This window comes from Adiantum capillus-veneris, chromosome 29 (assembly GCF_014529385.1).
Source record: "Adiantum capillus-veneris isolate H3 chromosome 29, ASM1452938v2, whole genome shotgun sequence".
Taxonomy (NCBI): Eukaryota; Viridiplantae; Streptophyta; class Polypodiopsida; order Polypodiales; family Pteridaceae; genus Adiantum; species Adiantum capillus-veneris.
The window spans coordinates 15,555,585-15,567,454 of record NC_140959.1 but is presented as its reverse complement, the minus strand read 5'-3'; the positions used below and the strand labels follow the sequence as shown (position 1 = coordinate 15,567,454).

The 11,870-nt window shown below is 44.2% G+C and overlaps 1 protein-coding gene across 1 annotated transcript; it reads right to left on the bottom strand.

The window, feature by feature from the left end:
- Window positions 1-10,261: 10,261 nt before the first annotated feature.
- Window positions 10,262-10,666, bottom strand: LOC147418813 (uncharacterized). The gene has a single exon (XM_086505682.1). The coding sequence runs from the start codon at window positions 10,584-10,586 to the stop codon at window positions 10,410-10,412; it is 177 nt and encodes a 58-aa protein (XP_086361808.1). The 5' UTR covers window positions 10,587-10,666; the 3' UTR covers window positions 10,262-10,409.
- Window positions 10,667-11,870: the final 1,204 nt, after the last annotated feature.

Sequence of the window (11,870 nt, the reverse complement as noted above, 5' to 3'; positions counted from 1 at the left end):
TTCTTTGACGACATACTCATCTTCTCAAAGTCAGAAGAGGAACATCGGAATCACTTGGACTTAGTGTTTCAAGAATTGCGAAAGCATGAGTTGCATGTGAATGCAAAGAAGAGCGAGTTCTTTCTCTCAGAGATACACTATCTCGGCCATATAGTCTCTCACAATCAAGTGAGTATGGATCCTACCAAGATCCGAGTGGTCGAAGATTGGCCTATTCCCACTACGGTACATGATGCACGTAGCTTTCTGGGATTATGTTCATATTATCGAAGGTTTGTCCGAGGATTTGCTCATGTAGCAGGACCACTTCATGATTTGACAAAGAAGAAGATTCCTTTCAGATGGGGATCGAGACAACAAGGAGCTTTTGATCGGCTCAAGTACTTGCTAAGCCATGGATCTATTTTGATAGTGCCTGACTTAAGGAAACCATTTGAGGTTAACTGCGATGCTTCGGGTGATTCCATCGGAGCAGTGTTAAACCAAGAAGGCCATGCAGTGGCTTATGAAAGCAGACGGCTTAAGGATGCACAGTTGCATGCATCAATCTACGAAAAGGAACTCACGGCTGTGATTCACTCCTTATCCAACTGAAAGCACTATCTTCTAGGAGCGGATTTTGTGATCAAGACTGATCACCAGAGTTTGCGGTATTTTCTTACGCAAAGGAAACTATCTGAAAAGCAGATGAGATGGGCAAACTTTTTGTCTATGTTTCACTTCCAGATCCTTCACACGGCTGGGAGTAAGAATGTAGTCGCAGACGCATTGTCTAGGCGGCCAAGGGTGAACGCTATCACTTCAGTGTATCACCAAGAATTAGAAGCACTACCGGATTTGTATCCGAATGATCCAGACTTCTCCACCATTTGGGGAAAGCTACATCGTGGAGAGAATGAGTTTCCCTATTCCATTCGGGACGGTTATCTCTACCACCATCAAGCCATATGTGTGGCGGAACCATTAAGAAAGAAGATCATGGATGAAGCACACGCTTTGCCTTATGCGGGTCATCGGGAGATTCTACCTACGACCTTAGCAATGGAAAGATATTTCTTTTGGCCTAGCCTTAAAACTGACATTGATAAGTATGTCAAGGAATGCTTGGTTTGCCAAAAAGTGAAGTATGATCGGCATAAGACGCCTGGGTTGCTACAACCTTTGCCTTTGCCTAATGAACCTTGGGAAAGTATTGCCATGGACTTCATCATGAACCTCCATAGAACTCAGACTGGAAATGACGCGATCTGGACCATTGTGGACAGGTTTAGCAAGCAAGCACACTTTATACCAGTCAAGAAAACGATCAAAGCAAATCATATGGCTAGGGTCTTTCTAGCACAGATCTTTACGCATCATGGAATGCCTAAGTCTATTGTGAGCGATCGAGATCCTCACATGACAGGAAATTTTTGGCGTGCCTTGATGGATAATCTTGGTACAAAGCTGAATTTTTCATCTGCCTACCATCCTCAAACGGACGGGCAAAGTGAGATAGCCAATTCCACAGTATTGGATATGTTAAAAGCTTATGTGTCAGACCGGCAATCTGACTGGGAGAAATATTTGCCTTTTGTTGAGTATGCGTATACCAATACCATACACTCATCGACGGGGAAAGCACCTTTTGAGATTCTCTATGGTAAGCCTTTGCTTCCACCGATCCTTTTAACTAAGGATAAGATCTTTGCAGCAGATTTGGACACCGCCTACGGGCAAGTTAGGAGAGCTATTCTCCGCTCTCAGGAAAAGCATAAGAAAGCTGCAGACAAGCACAGAAGGAATCTAGACTTAACAGTCGGACAGTTAGTCTTACTCAAGTTTGAGAAGGTAAGACTTAAGAAACAAGCGTCCCATAAGGGGAAAGTGGTAAAACTTTCTACCCGTTATTATGGGCCGTTTAAGATCACTGAGCGAGTGAATGATGTCGCTTTCTGATTAGAGCTACCGCCTAATTGGAAGACCCATAATGCTTTCCATGTCAGTTTACTCCGGCCGTATGTGGGACCGCCTCCAAGCAAGCCTAGTGCTGAGGAACCTCCTGAGGTTGAGGAAACAGAAGAAATACTCCAACCGGAGCAGATAGTAAGTCATCAAGAGTGGTCTCTCAAGTCCGGAAAGATAACACGGAAGTATTTGGTTAAGTTTAAGAACTATTCGAATCTAGATGCTCAGTGGATGACGCGGGAGGAATTAGCAGCTTATCCCGAGATACTGGAGGTATATGTCCAAGCACTACAGTTGAGGTCAACTGTTTAGAAGCCAGAGGGATGTTGCTAAGTGGACTATTTTCTTATTTTTAATGATTAATCTCTTTTTTAGGATATTTTATTATGTGCACTAAGAACTGTTAAAAGATTGTAGCTACAGGAACTGCCATCAAGAACGGACAAACTCTGATGTGTCATTTGATGGGTGACGGTAAACATCGCAAAGGAGTTTCCGTAAGTTCGGTGGAAAGGGCCGGGTTACAAGTGCCCCTGATGCGTCACACGATGGGTGACGGGTGCATCAGTAAGGGGGCATCTCGTAGGCTAAGGAGGAAATCCGAACTGAGTAAGAAAGTACGCGTAAGAACGCAAGCACAAGAATAAAGATGGGTTCAATGAAGCTTTTTACGAAAAGCAGGAACAGTCGCGGGAGGATAGATGTTTTCCCGCGAGGAGTCTATGTCTGCATTGCATCTGTGTCGTGTCCTGCATCCGAGGACGCCTGGAATGTGTTCATGCAGCATTATTTTCACTAATTGAGTGAGTTTTTAAAGTTTGAACAGGTCCACACTTTATTTTATAAAGTGGCCGGTCACTTTTAAGTGACCAGCCCTTTTATTAATAAAATAAAGCAAGCAAGGCTCTTATAAAAAAAAAGCCAGCGCTAAAACCTACGCAAGGGGCTGAAATCTGCGATCTCTCTCTCTCTCCTCTCTCTAGAAAGCACCAGCTTCAATGATTTTCTCTCTCCTCTCTCTAGGAGCGTCAGGCTCTGCTTTTTGGGCCTCTATTCTCGCCTTGTGCCAGGGCTTATAAAAGGACAGTCAACGTTCAGTTTCTCAGCAGGCCGAGAGCAGCGCAAGAACTAGCGCTGGGATTCTGGAGCACGTGCTGGCGACAGAGTTTGCAAGTGTTCGCGTGACGACTAAGTACGGAGGTCGATTCTCCGAGCAAGGAGCGACAGGGATAAGGTGTTGATACGCATTGAGAATTGTTGCTCTGTGTGGTTTGTTTTGCAGGAATCTCCCGTCTTACGGGAAGGCCCTTTACGGGAAGTACGGCTTCACGCCTAGGTCCCTTACGAGAAAGTACGGCTTCGCGCCTAAGTCCCTTACGGAAAGGAACGGCCTTGTGCCCAAGCCCTTTACGAGAAAGCACAACCTACAGGTCTAAGATTACAGAACGGAGGGGTTTCCTCGGGTTCTCATGCTTGTATAAGAATTCTCCCCGAATAAAAGAATACTCTTAACGGGGGGAGGGGGGACCAGCCCATCTTCTGGTCCCCAATACTGTGTCGATCTTCTCCCTTCTCTCCCTTTTGCAAAGTTTTTTTGTTTCAAATTTCTAAGTGCTCGTGTACGCTCCCGTTTTGTGACACCTATGGCAGTATGTTATGCCCCTCTAGTGGGCTTTTCAATTGACCAATGTACAGTTGTGTGGGTTTATGCGCGATTGCCGAGGCAAGAGCCTCTTGCACAGGTACTGGATTAGCTAGCGGCTAATCCCCCGCAGGTACAGGTGATTCGGAGAGGTTTCACGCCCGAAATCTCGTCTGATTCAAAGGGCAGGTAGCCCTACACGTGCGGGAGCTCGAGGACTTGCTACGGATGCGACCGGCACGCGAAACGGAGCCCGAAACAGTAAATTACAGCCTGCTGTGTATTTTTGCAGGTTTAGGGTTTTGGCCCTAAACGGCCCCTAATACCCCCAGGAGGTTCGGGGACGCGAGGGGACCGCTGTACAGGTGATCTGGCGCATTTTCGGGGCTGAAAACAGAGAATTCAGCGTGCTGCAGATTCTCGCCGGGTTTTGCAAAGTGCCCGTATGCATCGGGAAAGTCATTCAATGCGTGGGAATACTGACTGTGAAGGGTCCTAGTACAGTTATGCTGCCGAAATCAGCCCAGAACAGTTGAAATTCAGCCAAGCTTGTGCGATGCAGCTTGTAGGAAACCACAGCGTTTATTCCCTCTTTTAAACAATAAAGAAATACCGAAAGGGGCGCCTAAGTTAGGGGCCAATCTGGTGTCGGTCTTCTCATACAGGTGCATTCTAGCAACCTGTATCCCTTTCCCCTTTGTTGTGACTTGAAAGTACAGTTAAAGTGGGTGACAAATTAAATGGGTGAAAGCAAATAAGATTTAAGTTTAAAGTCTACCGCCCTTTTTGAAAGTACAGGCCGGTTTCAGAAACCATCTCCAACACAAAACCATGAACATACCTATTCCATGTAAAGTGAAGGAAAAAAATCTTGTCTTCTCTAAAGACTGTGCATGCCATGTAGATGAACAAATAGACGGAGTAACAACCCGTTCATCAAACACATACAAACAATGAGGTCGAATCTTTTCTGTTTGATCGAAATCAATCAACTGTGGCAAATCATAATGGAAATGCCCATGCTTGGTGCTCATACAATCATGTGCTCTTTCGGAAACTGTGTCATGCCAAGGAAGAGACATGGAATGTGACTTCGTGACATACATACTTTTCAGCTTTTCATGAAAAATCCGCATACATTCGTGCCCATCCATGAGAGAAACGTGCTCAACATACAATATGTCATGCCTAGTAAAAGGGATCACATAACGATGTTGACTAAAATACAGGAAACCGTCACGAATGAAGCACTCGAACAATGCGTGCGTATCAATCATGCAAACACATAATACTTCCTATGAAGGCTCTTTGGACCAAGGCTTGAGAGCCAAGATCGCTTCTTCGGGATCTATCGAATCTTCTTGTGGGGGATCTGTGGACCTCGACTCGAAAGCCAAGATCGATTCTTGGTGATTGATCGAATCTACAACGAGGTTAGCTTCGCTAGAAAAAGCATCAACTAACACATCATCCTTGTGAACAATCACATCTTGTTCATGCAATTCATCATGTTTGTCTTTATCATCCAAATCATCATGCAAATCATGGTCAATCAAATCATAATGCCATAGTAACAGGGAATGGCCGTTTTCAGGTCTCCGTTCCCCGTTCCCATTCCAAGTTCCTGTTCCGAATCCCCGTTCCGTGTTTCAAACGTGAGTACCCGTAACAGGGAATGGCATTTTGTTCGGCGTTCCCGTTCCGCGTTCCCGTTCCGGTTTCCCGTTCCTGGTAACTATGCATAATGCTTCTCATAATCATGCAAATTGTGTGTCATGTTGTGGAGACAAAGAGACTAAGAGAGTCTCCCCCTCCTGAATCCTTTCAATCTTGTCCTGCATATTAGGAATGAGAGATGGAGAATGAACAATGTCCTCTCCATGAATGACAATGGGAGAATCACTTTTGGCAATGAGAGTGAAAGTGTTAGCCTCCCAATCAACGAGAGGGTTCACTTCACAAAACCATTTCATGCCTAAAATCATATCACATCCTGAGAGAGGAGAGACAACAAATCTTCAAGTAAAGGCAGCTTTTTGAATTGCAAACAACACATCAAGGCATTCCTCTGTGATGAGAGCATCCATACCGGGACGAAAGCCAGAGACCTCAATAGGAGATCTCGGACTAACTTCGAAGCGGGCTCTCTCAACAAGAGAGGGACTAATCACATCATGCATACTACCTGGGTCAAACAATATGACAAAACGGTGCCCCGACGTACGACCATAACATTTAATGAGAGAATCATCAATGGGAGGATCCTGAGAAACTTTGGGCACATCCGTGTTATCATTCATTGCATTGACAGATGTGGGTGTTGTGGGTTCTTTAGATTCATTCGATTCAAGCTTAGGACATGTTCTTTTTATGTGAACCTTAATGTGACAATGAAAACAACGACCTTCCTTAGAATACGTGCTTTGTTCTTCCGACGTGATATATCCTCCTACAATTCCTTGTGCTATCTTTTCATCTGGAGTAAGCTTAGGTTTAGCAATTGTGTTAGCCTTATCCTTAGATTCATAGGAAGAATTCTTTGATGAGAGACTGTTGGAAGATTGGTTGGAAGAGTTATCATTCTTACCGTTCTGAGGGTTCTGAGAAGTCTGCGAGATACTTGTGGAAGTCTTGTTCTCCTTAGGCTTTTCCTTGTTGTGCTTCATCTCCTGTGTGAGAACAATCGCTACCACCTTGTTGAGATCGATTATATCAAATACCTCGACATCGTACTTGATATACTCGTCCAATCCAAAGAGAAAAGCCTCTTTGCACTCATCATCCGACATGCGTAGTTGGGTACCTAGCTGCAAAACACGATTAGAAAAAGACATAACCTTCGTACCATTTTGCTTGAGAGCGCGCCAATCGTCCTTCAATCGTACAAGGTACTAAGGTGGCATAAACCACGCCTTGAGCTTGTCTTGGAAATCAACCCAACTAAAAGAGAGGGGCGTAAAATCGTCGGCTGCCTCTAGGTGCGCGGCTAGCTATGCCTCTTACCATGTGTGGTACCAATTAATGACATCACCAGCAAGGTACATAGCTGCCGTCCAAACTTTGCTATTTCCTGTTTTCTTAGTTGTCGCAAAATAAGCATTAAATTGATGCAACCAAGAATGAATAACTGTAGCATCCATCTTATCGTCATACTTACTGAAAATCAACTTTTCTGTGATTGGATGGTTGGAATCCGCGTCGTGGCTTGCGCCACTTAACGAACTCCCACGATCTTTGGGTGGTTCGGTCTTTGAGGCTAGGACTTTGGCAATAATTTCTTGATTACAAATCTCCCTTTGAGCTTCTCGCTCAGTGTCCCTTTCTGCTTTACGTTCATTTCGTTCATCGCGCTCGCGTTCGAGAGCAAGTCGATTTTTTTCTTGTTTTGCGGCAAGTCTTGCGTTTCTTTCATCGCACTCACGTTCCTGAGCAAGGCGACTTGCTTCTTGTCTATCCATCACGGCCATCATTTGCTTGACCATTTCCTCCATAGGATTTGGTGCACTTGGTGGCGTAGATAGCGAAGGGGGAGGGTTGAAGAAATCATCTCCGGGTGGGGACGAGTCTTCGTCGCCTCTCTCATGCTCATCACCTGTATGCAAAGTATCCATTCCGCTTCGGGTGACGACCATGCACCATGATCTTGGGGTCTTAAGCTCGCTAGGAACTTGAGTTCTTGAGGGTCTTGAGGTTCTTAAGGTCCTTGATTCGTGAGAATCTTGGGTTCTTGAGGTTCTTGAGGGTCTTGGGTTCCTGGGGTTCTTGAGGTTTTCTTTCACTTGCAAATCGCGTTGGAGAAGGATCTTCTCTTCACCCGAGTTCTACCCTTTTCTGCGGGCGCACCCCTTGGCGGCCTTGCGCTCACACCAAGGTTGCTTTTTCCCACCTCACGTCGATTGGCCGGCCGCTAAGTGCACGGTCCGCTCTCAATGAGTGAAAAGAGACACAAGGGGAGGCTGAACAAGCCGTTCTTTCTTGGGATTCCTGTCACTCTTCAACAAAACACGATTAGGAATCGACACGCCCAAGCGAACTTGGGTTCGTGCGACCGCAACAAGCAAAAAAAATTCTTGTGGTTCTTGCCTTGAGTAATGCAAAACACTTCCAAAGCTTTGATACCAATGTAAGGTGCAACGGAATGAATGTTGTATTTTCTCAAGATTAGTGATCTTTATTGCTCAAGGTTCCTTTTAGTTCTTACGGAAGGAGAGAGCCTTCCGTCCTATGATCACGAACAAAGAGAGTGGATATTGTGCGTGCAAGTGAATGAGACTGAGAGAAGGAGAGAGAAGAGATACGACACCGAGAGGTTGTAAAACCCTCCTCCGAAGGCCCCACTCTCGTCGACGAGAGTGGTCTACTTTGATTGCACAAAGGTGTACAATGCATATGCAATGGACTGATGCAATGGGACTATGCCGATGACGACGACGGTGATGACGACGACGACTTGATGGCTGAGATCTGGGATCTTCTAATCGCTGAATTTCGGGACTGTTTCGGTGGCTGAAAATGACTGTTTTGGCTACGTTCTTATGGCTGAAAATGGGGGAACATCTGCAACCATCTTGGGGCTGATCTGCTACTATGTCATAGGCTGAAAACACAGTGGTTCTGCTGCGGTAATGCTGAGAATCGAAAACGCTGATGTACTTTGCTGCTAGCCAAAAACGCCAGGCTATTCTGGGTCAGAAAACCAAAAACGCTGGTATGCTGATTTGCAGATCTGCTAGCGTTAGTAGAAGACTGAAAACGCTCGGAAAATCAGCATAGCTGGCGTTAGTAAAACGCTAAGGGACTGAGGCTTGTGGTCGCGGGAAAACGCCAGGAAACTGGGGTCGGGGATGGCGATGGCCTACTGTGGGAGAAAACGCAAAGTCTACTAGAGGCTTGGCGATGGTGCTGAGGGGGGGTACTGCTGAGAAGTAGCCTGTTGAGCGGGAAGCTCCTGCTGCCTCTTCTCCAAAAAAATTTAACTTGGGTTTGCTTATATATTAACTTAGCAAAATTGCCCTACCTACTTTTGTTGGAAAGTCACTTAAAAATAATAAGTGAAAATAACCAAAAATAGGAAAATAGGCTAAATGCACTCGAAAATTCCCCTGACTGAACCTGATGGATTATGAAGGGAATACTGATGATCATGTTGTGTGCAATCGGAAGATATGCATCTATGCTAAGTGACTGGGCATGCACGGTCTACGAATAGACTCACAAAAGTGTCAGATCACTGCTAATATAGACTGACTGGATTGACTGAACCCTGCTATGGTGTAGCTTGTCCACGGACACATAGGGTTGAGATGTGTCAAGTGACATATTTTAGCTAAGCAGGAGAAGCCAAAGGATAACAGAGTCCTAAAGCGGTAGTGGAGCAAGCGAGGAAAGGAAAGACAAAGGTAGAACTTGTTTCGGATTTCGTGGGGGCGACCTTAGATCAAGGGAATGAGAGTACAGAGCTCTGCAGAGCATGAGACAAAATACAAGCTCAGGAGGCCCTCGTATTTTTCGATGGAGTGCCAAGGCCAACTTCATTTCACCAGAATTGGCGGCTCGACTTCGAATTACGCTTGAAGAAAAGGGATCACAATTGGATGCAACACCAAGGCATGATGTGCCATTACACCTGTCGTTGGCAAACTTCGGTTGCATTGTCAAGGGCAATAGCCAAAGAGCCAAAACAGTTAAGGTTTGTACACTATAATCGAGGGTTCAAGCTCAAAGGACCACTAGCCAAGCTACAAAGAGCAAATTTCAAAAATAGATTAAAGCATAATATAATATTTTTAAAACCCAAAGAGAGGAAGATGATTGCCTAACACCTTATTTGAAAGTTTGAAGAAGCCGATGGTGAGGAGCCAAAGGGAAGATGAGAATGAAAAGGATATCTCTTCGTTTAGAACCATGCATCAAATGGAGCCAACCACACTTATTTGAAGGAAACATTTTAGATGATTAACGCTATTGAAATATGAATTTCTAGTAAACAGAGTCCCCCCATATACATAGACAAAAAAAAAATTACAATGTTTTGGCTGACAATATTACATCGGAGCACCTGGTGAGATACTTACAAGATAGACCTCCGGTCTGTATACACCCGAAAGAAAAGAAGCAAAGGCAGACTCCAAAATGAATGTGAAGCAGTCATGACCAACGTCTCATTATCAAGGTTGCACTGAAGCACTTTGATAGAATTTAAACTGTGACTAAATGAATATATTCAGTCATGAAATGTCTTTTGATACTTGTAGATGTTCCACCTTTTGATAAGCACGAGAATGGAGTGCTTCATGAGCTGGTTCATTCGCAAGTTTATTCCTTGAGCCACACGAGGCCCAATAGGGAGAGTGACAGAATCGCAGAAGGACTCTGACAACTACATTACATTTAACAACATCTAGGAGACCTTAAAACATGTTCGAGGTAAGAAGACTCATTCAAGACCTTGGCACATTGTGCACTATCCCATTTGCACGTGGAGTGCTAGATTTTATTATATCCAACCATCAATCGACTTGAAGAACCAGGGCCAAATTGTGCACTGTTTTGCAAGACGTTCACTACAAAAGAAAATGCATTTAAGAGTTGAAACAAGCCAGAATATCATTTTCTGTGAGATAGGCGCATGTGGACTGATACTTCAATGCAGTTGATCTGCTAAAGACAATGTGAGGGGCACATGCCAATCAAACTCATAACATTTTACATCAAAGCAATTCGTATACATGCACTTCTGAGGGCAAGCTTACAATAGGGTTGAGATGGGTAATGAGGGGTGTATTCCCCAGACTTGGTATAGCAAAGCTAGCCTAGCTTCTTAGTTGTCATCTGATTTCTTCGGACCATCCTTGCGATGGCTTTCTTCAACCTGACGAGCCATGGAGAGTCCTGTATGGTACAGCTTCCGCACGTTCGGCACATCGTAGTTCTGCGCTACATATACCCCCACAACTGTGCCCATCAGAAAGGAGAAACTGCTCCGGATGAAGCCCATCCCCGCATACAAAGACAAGCAACCGTACTAACACGAGCACGCGAGAGAGAGAGAGAGAGAGAGAGAGAGAGGGGGGGGTGGGGGGGGGGGTCTGACGGGAGTATTTGAATCGCTCCCACTACTTGGCCCCCAAGGAAATCCAAGCCAAAAGATTGTAAGCAGCTAATTGCTACTAGCTAATTGTGCCAATGAATCTCTCAAAACCATGATTGGATAACCACCGTCAAATCACTGATTAAACTTCATGGACCTTAATGTGAATTATATGTAAAGTGCGTGTGAACTTCATGTTGTACACGTTGCGATCTGATGTGTGCATGGGCAGCGTGTGAACCTGATGTGAACTTTGACAGAATCCTCATTTGCATCCCTACATCTGGATATCCGCCGAGGGAAGCTAAAGAAAACAATAAAAGATATGGCTCCCACATTGTCACAAAGCCCTCAAATATGTGCGCCAACTTTTTGGACCCACAAAATCATCATCTCCCATATTAAACACATCTACTAATGTAATCAAATTCATGCTGCTAGAGACATTCAACAATCAATAAGAGATTTTAGCCCTATGGGGACGTAGTGCCCCCATTCCTCTATTGTGGGAAGGAAGGAGGGTCTCTTCTACACACATCATATTACATAACACATGTATCACCTAACATTAATATAGATATTGTCTATCTAAGTTAAAGAGAGAGAAACAACTCAAATTAGCTTTAAATCACATAGATATATTCTTAATGTCTTTTGAATGTTCCATAAACATATAGCTCTGGCATGACCATTCCCATTACATTTACATCCTCAATTTAGGCATTACAAAGTATTTTCTCCTCTAGCCTAAAAAGAGAAAATCGTGTTTTAAGCTTCAAACTTTATTCCAACTTCCTTGAAGGTAGGATGTTAGAAAACGAATTCCAATGATTAAACTTTGATAGAGCTCTTACCAAACTACAATTCTGGTGACATCACCCTGCCCTTACATCATAGTTATCCTCGATTATGAGTCATCTTAAGGAAAACAAAGATGTAGTGCTTGTGGATCCTCATTTGAGCAACAACACCATTCCATAGTGTGTGGCTACTCTACTCAGTGCTTGAGAGACATAGTCTACACACAATCGTATTTCGATACATTTAGCCCATACACCTTTCCACAGTAGATGGCTAATATATGCAGTGCTTGAAGGACAAAGTCCGTCGCAAGCATGTCTTCTTGCATGTAAATCTTAAAAATTTAGAACTTCAATGAATACATGAGATAAATAAAGATAAAAATTTACT

Excerpts from the sequence above, each read along its gene's own strand:
- LOC147418813 (XM_086505682.1), bottom strand. The coding sequence starts at position 10,586 with ATGGGCTTCATCCGGAGCAGTTTCTCCTTTCTGATGGGCACAGTTGTG.